The 15737-nt window shown below is 46.9% G+C and overlaps 1 protein-coding gene across 6 annotated transcripts in view; it reads left to right on the top strand.

Annotated features, from left to right (window-relative positions):
- amacr (alpha-methylacyl-CoA racemase) overlaps window positions 1-15737 on the top strand; it is a 172993-nt gene that overhangs the window by 67670 nt on the left and 89586 nt on the right. For 5 of the 6 annotated variants that reach the window (XM_072497318.1, XM_072497317.1, XM_072497316.1 and 2 more), the window contains 2 exons: window positions 3571-3714; window positions 13087-13247. In XM_072497318.1, coding sequence (XP_072353419.1) covers window positions 3571-3714; window positions 13087-13247 — 305 coding nt within the window. The remainder of the gene's footprint in view (window positions 1-3570; window positions 3715-13086; window positions 13248-15737) is intronic. The other variant, XM_072497319.1, reaches the window with a different exon arrangement.

Here is a 15737-nt window from a genome sequence, read left to right on the forward strand (position 1 = left end):
GGGGTAGATCAAACAAGTACTGGTGATCCACCTCAGGAGTGGAGTTCACCAGCCTCTGCTGCTTCACCCTCTTTGTCCTCAACAAATGTGCCAAAGAGGAGATCATTGCCTTCTCAGGACCATCTTAAGAGTCTCCCATATGTGGAAGGTGAGATTGACTTGGTTTTGTTAACCCTCTACGGCAGTAGACAGACACTCACAAAATGTTTCATCGGCTAACAATGTTGTGTCTAATCTCCATGGTGGACATTGAGTGAGGCCAGACCTTCGTGACAAATCAATAAAGTGTGGGGCATGATCCGAAATAACAATTGCTGAGTACTCAGCTGGCACCACTGAAGGGAGGAGAGACCTATCCAAAACAAAAAAATCAATACGTGAATATATTTGGTGGACATGTGAAAAAATGAAAAGTCTTTATCGCTTTGGTGCAAGAAGCGGCAAGGAGCCAACCGCCCCCCTCCTTCCATCTGCATCATGAAAGAAGACAAAGCCTTGGCTATTCCCGATGGAACAAGAGATTTAGGCTTGGAGGGATCCAATCTCGGGTCCAAGACACAATTCATGTCCCCACATTAAATTAACTGATGCGAGTCTAAATTGCGGAGGGAAGCCAGCAGGGAATTAATAAAATGCGAATCATCCCAGTTGGGGGCATAAATGTTAACCGTGACACCGGGGTGTTCACTTGGGAGCCACAGACAATAACCTATCGACAGTTGGGGTCGGCCATGGTCTCCGAGGCAGAAAATTGAACCTTTTATTAAAATTGCCGCATCCCTGGCCTTGCCTTTGAAAAACAAATGAAAAACCTGCCCTCCCCATCCCTTGTGCAGCCTAATTTGATCTCTGACCCACAAATGGGTCTCTTGGAAAAACACCACATCGGAGTTTAAACTATTGAGATGAGCAAATGCCCTTGATCTTTTCACCGGACCATTTAAACCCCTAACGTTCCAGGTGCCAAAAGAATTGGAGGTCATCTCCCCCCCCCCCCCCCCCCCCCCCCCCCCCCCCACCGCCCACCCCACCGCCCTGCCCCCCCAATCCGGAGTCCGCTATTTCCACCAAGAGAGATTAACCAAAGGAGACTTAAAACGTACAGCAAGCAAATCCAGCCAAGGTGGACACCAAACCAAGTCAAATGACTGGACAAAGAAAAATCAACAGGCACCATCAGCAAACTACTCCCACTCTCTTCTCCTCTCCACCCCCATCGCCTTTGCTATTGAACTCAACCAAATAAAAATACAAATAGAAGTGAAGAAAACAAAACGTTACCCACATATTAAGCCTACATCTAACAAACAAAACAAGAAGTCTAAACTCATTATCTAAAAACAAACTACTATAATGAGCTGCAGCAAACCCTCTAAATCCTCTAACTCCTTTGTTAGAAGGGGGCTACTGTCTGGAGAAAGAGAAAAATAGATATGAAAAACAATCTACCAAAACTCCGTTTAACTTGTGCATCAAAAGGAAGCTATATATTAACACAACGAACCTCACCTCACATAGTATTAAATCCAAATTCTAATCAACCTCACCAAGAACAAGAAAAAAATGGGAACAAACATGAAACCCCAACAATGTAACAATACAACATACTCATCGACAGCCAAAAACCTAATTACAACGTGCCAACTTGTGTCTTTTAAAGAAAGAGTCTGCCTCTCCTGGCATGTCCAAGAAATAGTCTTTTCCCTCAAAAGTTACGCTGAGACAAGCTGGGTTGACCAAACAGAAATGGACTCCACTTTTAGACAGGGTGGCCTAGACTCCATTGAATTTGGCCCTTTCCTTTGCTAACTCCGCACCCATGCCCTGATAGAACCTGAAGGATTGGCCTTCCCACTTAAAGCTGCGGTGTTCCTTTGCGTTTCGCAAAACCCTCCTTTTCTTTAAAGCTATAGAACTTCACCATCACCGCACAAGGTGGATCTTCAGGACGAGGCCTTCGCCAAAGTGTGCCATGGGCTTGGTTCCAACTCCAGACGAGACGTGAATCCACCCGCACCCATCATAGGGCCTTCCCACAATCCGAATATTTTGCCTCCTGGACCTGATTTCTCGGTCGTTCATCTCGGCTCTCAACAATCTATTTGTTTTGGTCATGTTCGAATTCCAGGGCAGCAATCCGATCACTCTGGCCCAATAAGGCCGCCTCCATATTCTTGATCGTGACTCCCTGGACTTCAAAGGTCTGACTAGTTTTCCCCAGAGCCACTCAAATGGGGACCAAAGCCTCTTCGACTGTTCTATTTAGGTCTTCTGACACAATACATCGGTGCTTTTCAAATTCTTTTGCCAAGGTATTAGAAAGATCCTCAGCCATTAGTGGAGTCGACGGAAAACCAGAAACTGACTCCACTATTTTACTTACTGAGAGTTCCGAGTGGCCTGACTCCAAGCTTCTGCTCCCAGCTTTCTTTTCCTTGATTTTTATGGGCATTTCAGTCATAAAAGACCTATTCCAATAGCCATATGGGTTTCTGAAGAAATAACGATCCATGGCACAAAAAAAAGGGGCAAGAAGTACAGTATTCCAGCAGGAACCACCTCGTGTGCATCTTCCCCCTACATTACGCCATCAGAAGTGATATAAATATTTTTAAATGATTAAGGGGTTTGACGGGGTTTCCAATTTGTCACAAGCCATCCTGACTTGGAAATATATCAATTCTTTAATAGTGGCTTGACCAAAATCTTGGGACTCCCTACCTAACAGCAGTGTGGCAGTACTTTCACCATACAGACTGCAGCAGTTCAAATCAGGGGCTCACTGGCATCTTCACAAGTGATTAGGATTGATAGTAAGTGCAAATCCTGGCAGTGAAACCATATCCCTCGAATGTTTTTTATTAAAGAGTACTGGGCCAATCCCTAATGGCCCTTGGGAAGATGGTGGTGAGCAGCCGCAGTCCCTGTGGCTTAGGTACACTCACAGTGCTGTTAAGGATGGAGTTCCAGAATTTTGATGCCACAACAATGAAGGAATGGCTATATATTTCTAAGTCAGGATGGTGGCCGACTGGAGGGAAACTTTCAGGTCAGGTGGTAGTGTTTCCTTGTGTCTGCTACTCTTGTCCTTCGAGACGGTGGTAGTGCTGGGGTGGAAGGTGCTGCCTACGGAGCTTAACCTATTTTATTGTCACAAATATGAAGTTACTGTGGAAAACCCCTAGTCGCCACATTCCGGCGCCTGTTCGGGTAAGCTGGTACGGGAATTGAACCCTCGCTGCTGGCCTTGTTCTGCATCACAAACCAGCTGTCTAGCCCACAGAGCTAATCCAGCCCTTAATGAGTTCCTGCAGTACATCTTGGAGATGATACACACAGCTGGCAGTGTTTGTTGGTGGTGGAGGGTGTGAATCTTGCAGGCTATTTTGTCGTGAATAGTATATTTCTTGAGTGTTTTTGGAGCTGCACTCATCCAGGCAAATGGGAGAGTAGACCATCACATTCCTGACTTTGTTGGCCTACTCTTATATAATATTGTAATTATTTTCATCAAAGAGGTTTTTTTTGTGCTAGTTGTTCCAAGTGAATGAAACTTATGTCCCTCTATAGGTGTCATGGAGAAGCTGGGTCTTGGCCCTGAAGGTATGCTTGAACAGAATCCAAAACTTATCTATGCCAGGTTGTCTGGGTTTGGACAGAGTGGGCAATATTCCAAAAATGCTGGACATGATATTAACTACATCGCTCTGTCAGGTAATTGGAATGGATTTATTGTGATCAAGTTCAGTAGAAATAAAAAGCAATGTTTCTGTGTCCATTGAGTAGTTTAAGTGAACTATTTTCGCAGGTTGAGCAAATTTTGAACTGAAAGGGGGAGTTTCAATTAAAATATTATTCTGATAGATTAGTATAAATTTGCATTTTACTGAACCCTTTCCATTTTAAAATTTTGTGCAATTATTTTCCTTATAACATGAAATTATTTCCATGGGTACAGTATTTATACGACTAATCAATCAAATGAATATTGTGCAAGTTCCGAGGCATACTTGAAGCATTGTTAGTGCTTTCTATCATACAATGTAATTTGTGAATTGTTTCTTGAATGTTAGCTTGTGCATTGAATAGTGTAACTCCAGTATAAAATAGTGCCCGTCCAAGAACGAATCAGCAGATCATTCTGACGCGATTTCTTATTTGCTTGTTAAGTGGAGCACTATGTAGAAACATTGTTGATTTGTTTTTCCCTTAAACTGGCTGTGCTGTTGCCACACTACTCGCTGGATAACATTTTAAGCAGCGCTATGGTACTTTCATGCAGAGATACTTTTTTTCTTAAGTTGTTTCCATTACACCATTGCTAGAAGTATAAAATGCAACTCTGCTTATCCAGATAACACAGTTAATGAATATTGGGACCAATCCACCTCCCCCCCTCCTCCCCCCGCCAAGCACAAGCAGAGAGGTTGCATGATTGATAGAGCACCACAATAGTTACTATCCCATTTCCACTGGAATTTTAACTGGTGGTTTCCATATCTGCTGGAAATAAGTGAGGGCCTCATCAATCTATAAGCATTGGGAGTCATATAATGTTAATAGGACCCAGTGCAATTTTGAGGTACCAATGGGTGGAGTGTGCAAAGTGCACGTTCTCCTGATTGTTACATGGTGTTGAGTTGCCTACCCAGCAGTCCTTAAAAGAAAGGATTGCTTCAGGTCACTCAAAAATGTTTGAAGAAAGATCAGTGCAGCTTTATCAGTTATTTGTGGGGTTCAGAGTAGCACAACTCCCCATGATATGTGATGCTTTGTGACCCAAGATTACCTCTATTTACCCCTATTTAATTTAATAAACGGAGGGAAGGAAAGGTCAGCACAGGGGCACAATACTGCTGCCTCACAGCTCCAGGGATCCAGGTTCAATTCTGGCTCAATTCCGGCCTTGGGTCACTGTCTGTGTGGAGTTTGCACTTTCTCCCCATGTCTGAGTGGGTTTCCTCCGGGTGCTCCGGTTTCCTCCAAGTCCAAAGACGTGCAGGTTAGGTAGATTGGCCATGCTGAATTGCCCCTTAGTGTTCAAAGATGCACAGGTTAGGTGGGAATATGGGGGTTGTGGAGTTAGGACCTCTTTCAGAGGGTCGGTGCAAAGTTAGTGGGCCAAATGGCCTCCTGCACAGTCAGAGTTCCAAGTCTGAAGGAGCGATAATGCAAATTACTACCGAGGAAACAGGCAGTAACAAAAAGTTCATTACTTCTGTACTTAACAGTTAATAAAATGACACCATCAGTTATTCTCATTCCTCTCTGCATGAAATATCACTTTGTACTCCTGAAGGTCAGGAGCGCAATGGAATGCTCTTAACATACCTGGTTAGTCACACATATAAAACAAGGAGGGACATGCTTTCATGAGAGGCAGTTCAGATAAGGTTCACCAGGCTGACTTCTGGGAAGAGAAGTTTTTCTTATAGGGAAAGGTTGAGCTTATACTCATTGGAGTCTGGAAGAAAAGGGGTGATCTTATTGAAACGTATAATATCCTAAGGGGGCTCGACGGGGAGCTGAGAGGATGTTTCCCTTTGTGGGAGAATCTAGAACAATAAGGAACAGTTTGAAAATAGAGGGTCTCCCATTTGGAACTGAAATGATGAGGAATTTATTCTCTGAGGATCATTATTGTTTGGAATTCTCTTGCCCAGCAAGCAGCTGAGGCTGGAGTGTTGAATATATTCAAGGGTGTGTTGGACAGATGTTTGATTGACAAAGGACGCAGGGTTCTGGAGGGTAGGCAAAAAAGCTGAGTTAAGGCTACAATCAGATTAGCCATGAACCCTGAGATTCTGGCTCAGGCAGGGATGATACCCACTGCGTCACAAGATGTCTTTCCCTTAACATTAATTAATTCGAGCTCAAGGGGCTATTTGGCCGACTCCTGCTCCATTTCTTATGTTCTCATGTTGTGTTCTTACGCAGGTAGGGAATATACAGTGAATGGTAGAACCCTCAAGAGTATTGAAAGTCAGAGAGATCTAGGAGTACAGGTCCACAGGTCACTGAAAGGGGCAACACAGGTGGAGAAGGTAGTCAAGAAGGCATACGACATGCTTGCCTTCATTGGCCGGGGCATTGAGTATAAGAATTGGCAAGTCATGTTGTAGCTGTATAGAACCTTAGTTAGGCCACACTTGGAGTATAGTGTTCGATTCTGGTCGCCACACTACCAGAAGGATGTGGAGGCTTTAGAGAGGGTGCAGAAGAGATTTACCAGAATGTTGCCTGGTATGGAGGGCATTAGCTATGAGGAGCGGTTGAATAAACTCGGTTTGTTCTCACTGGAACTACGGAGGTTGATGGGCGACCTGATAGAGGTCTACAAAGTTATGAGGGGCATGGGCAGAGTGGATAGTCAGAGGCTTTTTCCCAGGGTAGAGGGGTCAATTGCTAGGGGGCATAGGTTTAAGGTGAGAGGGGCAAGGTAGATGTGCGAGGCAAGTTTTTTACACAGAGGGTAGTGGGTGCCTGTAACTCACTACCGGAGGAGGTGGTGGAAGCAGGGACGATAGTGACATTTAAGGGGCATCTTGACAAATACATGAATAGGATGGGAATAGAGGGATACGGACCCAGGAAGTGTAGAAGATTGTAGTTTAGTCGGGCAGCATGGTTGGCACGGGCTTGGAGGGCTGAAGGGCCTGTTCCTGTGCTGTACATTTCTTTGTTCTTTGTAATCAAGGGCAAACCAGTCAGCTTGACCGTCGCCCCCTCTAGCAGCTTAATGGTCCAGTCCCTCCACCACTGACATGGCGTGGCTGTAGTGTGCACTATCTCTCACTCAGGAGAACGAGGGCAGTGTCTGCATGAGGGGAGCACCACGTTCTCTTTCAAATCACACACCATCTTGACTTGCACATTACATTCCCATTCTTCATGGTCACAGGCTTCAGATTCTGAAACTCCCTACCTAACAACACTATAGATGTACCTTCACCACAAGGAATGTAGCAGTCCAAGAAGCCCCACCACTATCTTTTCAAAAGCACTTAGGGGTGGCAATTAAAAAATTATTTTCTAGTGATGTTCATAATCCAGTGAATGAACAAAATCACTTTAATGTTAAGGTGAGGAGGTCTTGTGATGCAGTGGGTAGCAGCCCTGCCACTGTGTCAGAAGCTCCGGGTTCAAATCCCATTTCAGGACTTAATGGACAAGAAAGGTGCATTTATTTATTTTTTAAAATATTTTTATTAGGGTATTTGTTTTTATAATAATAACAATAACAACGACATAAACATGGTACAGTAAACATTTCCACCCCCATCACAATCTTCACACACCCCAACCATAAAACAACGATCCCCCCCCCCCCCCCCCCCGCCTTGGAATACTGCATCTGCTGACATTTTAATTTTCCCCAAGAAAGTCGTCGAACGGCTGCCACCTCCGGGTGAACCCTACCATTGACCCTCATAAGGCAACCTTTATTTTCTCGAGACTGAGAAACCCAGCCATGTAACTAACCCAGGTCTCTACACTCGAGGGCTTTGAGTCCCTCCACATTAATAAGATCTGTCTCTGGGCTACCAGGGAGGCAAAGGCCAAGACGTGGCCTCTTTCGCCCCCTGCACTCCCGGCTCTTCCGACACTCCAAAGATCGCCACCTCCGGACTCGGCACCACACGTGTTTTGAGTACCGTGGACAATGCCTTAGCGAAACCCTGCCAAAACCCTCTAAGCTTCGGCATGCCCAAAACATGTGAACATGATTTGCTGGGCTTCCCGCGCACCTCGCACACCTGTCCTCTACCCAAAAAACTTGCTCATCCGGGCCACCGTCATGTGTGCCCGGTGGACTACCTTGAATTGTATCAGGCAAAGCCGGCACATGATGAGGATGTATTAACCCTGCTAAAGGGCATCCGCCCACAGGCCTGCCTCTATCTCTCCTCCTCGCTCGTCCTCCCACTTGCCCTTAAGCTCCTCCAACTGAGTTTCTTCCAAAAGCGCCTGGTAAATATCTGATACCTTCCGCTCTCCCACCCAGGTACTGGAGACTACTCTATCCTGTAACCCCCGTGGCGGCAGCAGCGGAAAGGCCGGAACCTGCTTTCTCAAAAAGTCTTGCATCTGCAATTACCTAAACCCATTCCCTGCTGGCAATTCAAATTTATCCTCCAAGGCTTTCAAGCTGGGAAAGCTCTCGTCTATAAATAGATCACCCATCCTCCAAATTCCTGCCCGTTGCCATCTCCGAAACCCACCATCCAGCCTACCCGGTACAAACCGATGATTATTATAAATTGGGGTCCAAACCGATGCTCCCTCCACTCTCTTATATCTCTTCCACTGCCCCCAGATTCTCAGAGCCACCACCACCACTGGACTTGTGGAGTATCGGGCCAGTGAGAATGGAAGAGGTGGCGATATCTTGTGTCTTTACATGCCGCCGCCTTCATCCGCTCCCACACCTACCCCTCCCCCACTACCCACTTCCTAATCATGGCTATATTAGCCGCCCAGTAATAATTGCAAACGTTCGGCAGCGCCAACACACCCTCCCCCCGACTGCGCTCCAGTAACACTTTCTTCACTCGCGGGGTTTTACCCGCCCACACAAAGCCCACAATAACCTTATTCACGCGCTTGAAAAAGGCTCTTGGGATGAAGATGGGGAGACACTGAAAGACAAACAGAAATCTGGGGAGGACCGTCATTTTCACAGTCTGTACCCTCCCCGCCAGTGATAGCGGGAGCATGTCCCCTCTCTTAAAGTCCTCTTTAATTTGTTCTACGAGCCGGGATAGGTTTAACTTGTGCAGTGCCTCCCATTCCCGGGCCACCTGGATTCCCAGATACCGAAAGCTCCTTCCTACCATTCTAAACGGCAGCTCTCCCAGTCTCTTCTCCTGCCTTCTTGCCTGGATCACGAACATCTCACTTTTCCCATGTTCAATTTATGCCCCGAAAAATTACCAATTTCCCCGAGGATCCGTATAACTTCCCCCATCCTCTCCAATGGGTCTGAAATATACAAGAGCAGGTCATCTGCGTAAAGCGAGACCCGGTGCTCCACCCCCCCCCCCCCCCCCCCCCCCGAACCAGGCCTTTACAGTTCCTGGAGGCTCTTAACGCCATGACCAATGGCTCTATGGCCAGAGCAAACAGTAACCGGGAGAGAGGGCACCCTTGCCTCGTCCCTCGGTGCAGTTTAAAATACCCCGACCTCAGCCGGTTTGTTCGCACACTTGCTACTGGTGCCTGATAGAGCAACCGCACCCAGTCAATGAAGCCCTCACCAAACCCAAACCTTCCCAGCACCTCCCACAGGTAATCCCATTCCACCCGATCAAAAGCCTTCTCCGCATTCATCGCTACCACCACCTCCATCTCCCCTCCTTCTGAGGGCATCATACTAACATTTAAAAGCCTTCGAACATTGGCCTTGAGTTGCCTGCCCTTTATCTGGTCTTCGCCTATCACCCCCCGGGACACAATCATCTATCCTTGTGGCCAGTATCTTAGCTAGCGGTTTGGCGTCCACATTCAGTAGAGAAATTGGCCTGTATGACCCGCATTGCTCCGGATCCTCCTCCCATTTCAGGATCAATGAAATTGAGGCCTGCGACATTGTCGGGGGGAGGTCTCCCTTCTCTCTTGCTTCATTAAATGTCCTCACCAGCAGTGGGCTCAATGTCTCTGAAAACTTCTTATAGAATTCCACCGGGTAGCCGTCCGGCCACGGGGCCTTGCCCGACTGCATGCCCTCCAGCCCCTCAATTATTTCCTCAATTTCAATTGGTGCTCCCAGCCCTTCCACCAGATCCTCATCCACCCTCAGGAACCTCAACTGACCCAAAAACTGCCTCATCCCCATCACCCCCGCTGGGGGTTCCGACTCATATAATTTGCTGTAAAAGTCCTTAAACATCTCATTCACCCCCACTGGGTCCAGGACCGTATTCCCACTTCTACTCTTTACTCTCTCTATCTCCCTGGCCGCCTCCCTTTTTCTGAGCTGGTGTACTAACATTCTGCTGCCTTTTCCCCAACTCATAAATCGCACCCCCCCCCCCCCCCCCCCCCCCCCCCCGCTTCTTGCCTTCCTCAGCTGTTCCACCGCTTTCCCTGTAGTCAACAGCCCAAACTCCACCTGTAACCTACACCGCTCCCTCAGTAGCCCCTCGTCCGGGGCCTCCGAGTAGCTCCTGTCCACCTGGAGTATCTCCTCAACGTACCTATCCCTCTCAGCCCGTTCCGCCTTTTCTCTGTGGGCCCGTATCGAGATTAATTCTCCTCTGACCTCTGCCTTCAAAGCTTCCCAAACTGTCGCTGCAGAGATATCCCCATATCATTTATTTTCAGGTAGTTCTGGATGGACTTGTTCACCAGCCACAGATCGCGTCACCTGCTATCAACCCCACATCCAGCCTCCATAGCAGGTGTTGTCCTCTCTCCAAACTAACCCGTAGATCTACCCAATGTGGGGCATGATCCGACACTGCGATTGCCGAGTACTCAGTATTCACCACCCTCGGTATTAAAGCCCTGCTCAGAACAAAAAAGTCAATGTGAACATGGGAGAAAAAAGAAAACTCCTTCGCCCTTGGCCGTGCAAACCTCCATGGGTGTACTTCCCCCATCTGTTCCATAAACCCCTTCAATTCCTTTGCCGCAGCTGGCATCCTCCCTGTCCTGGATTTTGACCGGTCCAATTCCAGATCAATGACAGTATTAAATTCTCCCCCCATAATCAAGTTATGTGACTCTAAGTCTGGGATCTTAGCTAACACCCACCTCATAAATTCCACATCGTCCCAATTCGGAGTATATACGTTCATGAGTACCACCCGCACCCCCTCCAGCTTCCCACTCATCATTATGTACCTACCCCCATGTCTGACATGATTCTTCCTACCTCGAATGCCACTCGTTTATTGATCAAGATCGCTACCCCCCTCGTCTTTGAGTCCAGCCCTGAGTGGAATACTTTGCCAGCCCACCCCTTTCTCAATCTAGTCTGGTCTGTAACCTTTAGGTGTGTCTCTTGTAACATTGCCACGTCCGCCTTCAGCCCCCTCAAATGCGCAAACACGCGAGCCCTCTTGACCGGCCCATTCAACCCTCTAACGTTACATGCAATCAGCCGACTAGCCATCACCCTTTTTAGGCCAGCCTCCAGCTCACGCCCCCGGTCTCCTCGTGCCCCCCCTCAGGCATTCGCAGTCCCCGACCTCCCATTTGTCCCCTAGTAACAGTTCCTCCCCGTCAGCAAAGAAGCTCCACCCCCCCCCCCCCCCCCCCCCCCCGTGGTAACTAGAAACCCAAGCCCCCATATCAAGCTCCAGCTTAACACCTGCTAGCACCCCACTGTGCTTCCGTGAATCAGCTGACTAGGCTGACTTGATAGCTACCACCCATGTCACCAAACAGTCTGTCTCCCCATTGTTCTCTCCCCCCCACTTGCACAGACATATTTAAAGCATCACATTCTCCAGTAAACAAACATCAGAAAAAAGAGTGAAAAAACAGCCACAGAAATAAACAACACCAGAACCCCCTCCCCAACCAGCTCCCAGTAAGACAAAGTTAACTTTAGCCATCAAAACAGCCACTTATTGCACATAACACTATTTATTCAAACCAGCACAAAAGTGATTTTCAACAAATCGCCACTACAGTACTCTCCAAGGATTCAGTGTCTTTTAGTTCACCTCCAGTCTTTTTTCCTTGATGAAAGTCCATACATCGTCTGGTGTTTCAAAGTAAAAATCCCATTCCTCATGTGTGACCCACAGACAGGCTGGGTACAACATCCCGAACTTCACCCCCTTCTTAAAGAGGGCAATTTTTGCCCGATTAAATCCAGCTCGCCTCTTGGCCAAATCCGCACCCAGGTCCTGATAAATGCACGGCTCACAATTCTCCCACCGCAGAATGTGTTCCGTGTCCAGGAATTGGTGTAAATGTACCACCATCACCCTTGTCGGCTCGTTCGCTCGGGGCTTCTTCACGAGGGCTCGGTGCACTCTGTCCACTTCCAGTGGCCAAGGGAACGCTTCTGCCCCCATCAACTTCTCCAGCAGGTTCATCACATAGGCCCTCGCATCCGATCCCTCACTGCCTTCAGGGAGGCCGACGATTCTCAGATTCTGCCTCCTGGACCTGTTCTCCAGGTCCTCCAGCTTCTACTGCATTCTTTTCTGGTAGTTATTCATCATCTCCACCTTGGTCTCCAGCACGGTTATGTATTCCTCGTGCTGGAACCTCTTTTTCTCCACCTCCTGGATCGCATGTTCGTGGGATTGTTGATTCTGCACCACCTGATCAATCGAAGCCTTGATCGGGTCCAGTGTGTCCTCCTTAAGCTTGGCAAAGCAATCTTCAAAAAACTTCACCAGATGCTCCGCCGACCACTGTACCGTCTCCCTGCGGCCCTGCTGCTCCACCATGCTTTCCCGCTATGCCAGCTCTGCTCGCGTCTTCCTTGTAGGGCTTTGTCTTCTCACACTGCCACTTCTGGTCCAATTCTCCATACACTGGAGGGAGATTTCTCCTCACTGTCTCACTCTTCACCGATTTATCCAATAAAATCCAGAAAAAAACGGGGAAAAAGGTCCAAAAGTTTGTCACAGTCGGGAGCTGTCAAATGTGCGACCTACTCTTCCATGGCCGCCACCGGAAGTCAAAAGGTGCATTTATAACACAACAAAATAGGTAAGAGTATCAATTTGTAAATACTCCCAACACACTCCAAATATAAGCAGTGAGACTGGGAGATATTCATGGTCAACCATGTGATGGAGAGAAATCGGAGTCTCTACCATCACTTTCTACAGCTCCAGACTACAATATGCATGTGAAAAGTGTATGTTATCACAGCAACTCTGTCTCTTTGGAGGGCTGGTTGGCTGGGCAGTTGGTGTCTATCAGATTGGTACCAACATCATGGGTTTGATCCCCATTCTGGCTGGGTGGATTTGGAACTTGTCTTCTTGCCCTACCTGTTGGACCCACCTTTGGAAAGAGATTTCGAGAAGAAGAATTTTAAAATGTCTTTCTCTGAGAAAATGTATGCGTGAGTATTATTGTTTTGCAATTTACTAATCGTGTTTATTTGGAATTTAGGTCTACTGTCAAAATTTGGCAGGAAAGGCGAGAATCCCTATGCACCACTAAACGTTGTGGCTGACTTTGCTGGAGGTGGACTTATGTGTGCAATGGGTATAATCCTAGCTCTGTATGAGAGAATAAAATCTGGAAAAGGACAGGTCATTGATGCAAACATGGTGAGCTGAGTCTTTAACTAAAATAACCTTAAAACTTCTTCCTGATATCAATGGGGAGGTGGGACGAGTATAGGAGAACCTGACAGGAGGCGATGAGCCTTGCAATTTTTGGGATACCTCTGGCAACTGCAAACCCTGGGCTGATTTCATTGGCCATCATTTGAAGCTACATTCTCAGTGACTGCCATGCCACAGATATTAATATTGTTTAGGGATAACCAGGATGGGCGATATGAAATGTCTTTGGCATTGAATTAGAGGTACCAATCTAAAAATAAATCAAGGGGTGGAATGAACTGGATTCAATATAAACAAAACAAAAAAAAGTGATCTAGAAAAACAAATGTTATTAAAGCATGATGAATGTTGGAAATGGTTATCTTGTATTTTATATTTTGTTGTAGTAATGTTGTTAAAAACCCTGGGTTCAAATACATACAGGCAGTATGTCTGCTGAAGCTGTGAGTAAGGGGTTGTAAAGGTGAGGTAAAAATTGGTTTTAACTATTTACTTTTTTACATGTAGATGGCTAATGGAATATTGTTTATGTTTAGGAGGTGCCCTTGGCTGTAGATAATTTGAGGGATCATGTTTAGTCCCAGATGAACAGGTCATGGACCATCTTAATGAAAGGAGACTGGAGAATGCTTTATACTTTGGATACAGATAATATAAATAATGGGAGGAAGTAGGTCTGTAGTTTTGCAGTCTGCTGTAAGATTTTAAGTTGAACAGGGCAGCACGGTAGCACAAGTGGCTAGCACTGTGGCTTCACAGCACCTGGGTCCCAGGTTCAATTCCCCACTGGGTCACTGTCTGTGTGGAGTCTGCACGTTCTCCCCATGTCTGCGTGGGTTTTCTCCGGGTGCTCCGGTTTCCTCCCACAGTCCAAAGACGTGCAAGTCAGGTGGATTGGCCATGCTAAATTGCCCTTAGTGTCCAAAAAGGTTAGGAGGGGTTATTGGGTTACGGGGTAGGGTGGGAGTGAGGGCTTAAGTGGGTCGGTGCAGACTCGATGGGCCGAATGGCCTCCTTCTGCACTGTATGTTCTATGTTCTAATAGCAGTTTGCCACAGGATTAGAGTTTAATAAGACAGACGATTTTCAGATTGCTCCTGAAATGGTCTCTCTCTCCAAAGGTCTGCACAGATAAGCAAGTTACCCTGATTGTTAACTTTATTTATAACTGGCATTTGATATGTCTTTGGTTGCTCAATTGGAATAAGTGGCAGGTGTACATAGTGAGTTAAGTTTTTTTCCCCTTTATTTAAGAACTGATTTATCTGTTAATTGGTTAGTTACTACTGTGTTGCTTCTGTGATTGATACTGTGTTTAAATTAAATTTTGTTTTAACATAAAAGATAGCTATTGATCAGTGTTATCACTCCTGTGAACAAAGAACAAAGAATAGTACAGCACAGGAACAGGCCCTCCAAGCCCGCACCGGCCACGATACCATCCTTTGCCAAAACCTTCAACACTTCATTGTGCCGTATCCCTCTCCACCCATCCTATCCATGTGTTTGCCAAGATGCCTTTTGAATGCCATTAATGTATTTGCTTCCACAACCACCCCTGGCAATGCGTTCCAGGCACTCACGACCTTCTGCGTAAAAAAACTACCTCACACATCTCCTCTAAACCTTGCCCATGGATCTTAAACCTATCCCCCTGGTGACTGACTCCTCCACCCTGGGAAAGAGTGCCTGCCAATCAACTCTATCCATGCCCCTCATAATCTTGTAGACTTCCATCAGGTCACCTCTCAACCTCTGTCTTTCTAATGAAAACAGTCCGAGTCTATTCAGCTTCTCCACATAGCTAACACCCTCATGACCAGACAACATCCTGGTAAACCTCCTCTGCACCCTCTCTAAAGCCTCCACTTCCTTCTGATGGTGTGACGACCAGAATTGTGTGCAATATTCCAAGTGCGGCCTCACCAGGGTTCCATACAACTGTAGCATGACTTGCCAGTTTTTATACTCGATGCCCCGTCCAATGAAGGCAACCATTCCGTATGCTTTCTTGACTACTTTGTCCACTTGTGTTGCCACCTTCAAAGATAGAGGAGCGTTACAGACATCTACAGACGCTGAAAGATGCCCTCGTACGAACGGGATATGGCGCTCGACTCATCGATCGACAGTTTCAACATGCCACAGCAAGAAAACGCACCAACCTCCTCAGAAGACAAACACGGGACATAACCGACAGAGTACCCTTCGTCGTCCAGTACTTCCCCGGAGCGGAGAAACTACAACATCATCTTTGCAGCCTTCAATACGTCATCGCTGAAGATGAACATCTTGCCAAAGTCATCCCCATGCCCCCACTACTTGCCTTCAAACAACCACGCAACCTCAAACAAACCATTGTTTGCAGCAAACTACCCAGCCTTCAGAACAGTGACCACGACACCACACAACCCTGCCATGGCAATCTCTGCAAGATGTGCCAGATCATCAACATGGGTACCACCATTACAC

The sequence above is a fragment of the Scyliorhinus torazame genome, chromosome 3, assembly GCF_047496885.1.
Source record: "Scyliorhinus torazame isolate Kashiwa2021f chromosome 3, sScyTor2.1, whole genome shotgun sequence".
In the NCBI taxonomy this organism is placed as follows: domain Eukaryota; kingdom Metazoa; phylum Chordata; class Chondrichthyes; order Carcharhiniformes; family Scyliorhinidae; genus Scyliorhinus; species Scyliorhinus torazame.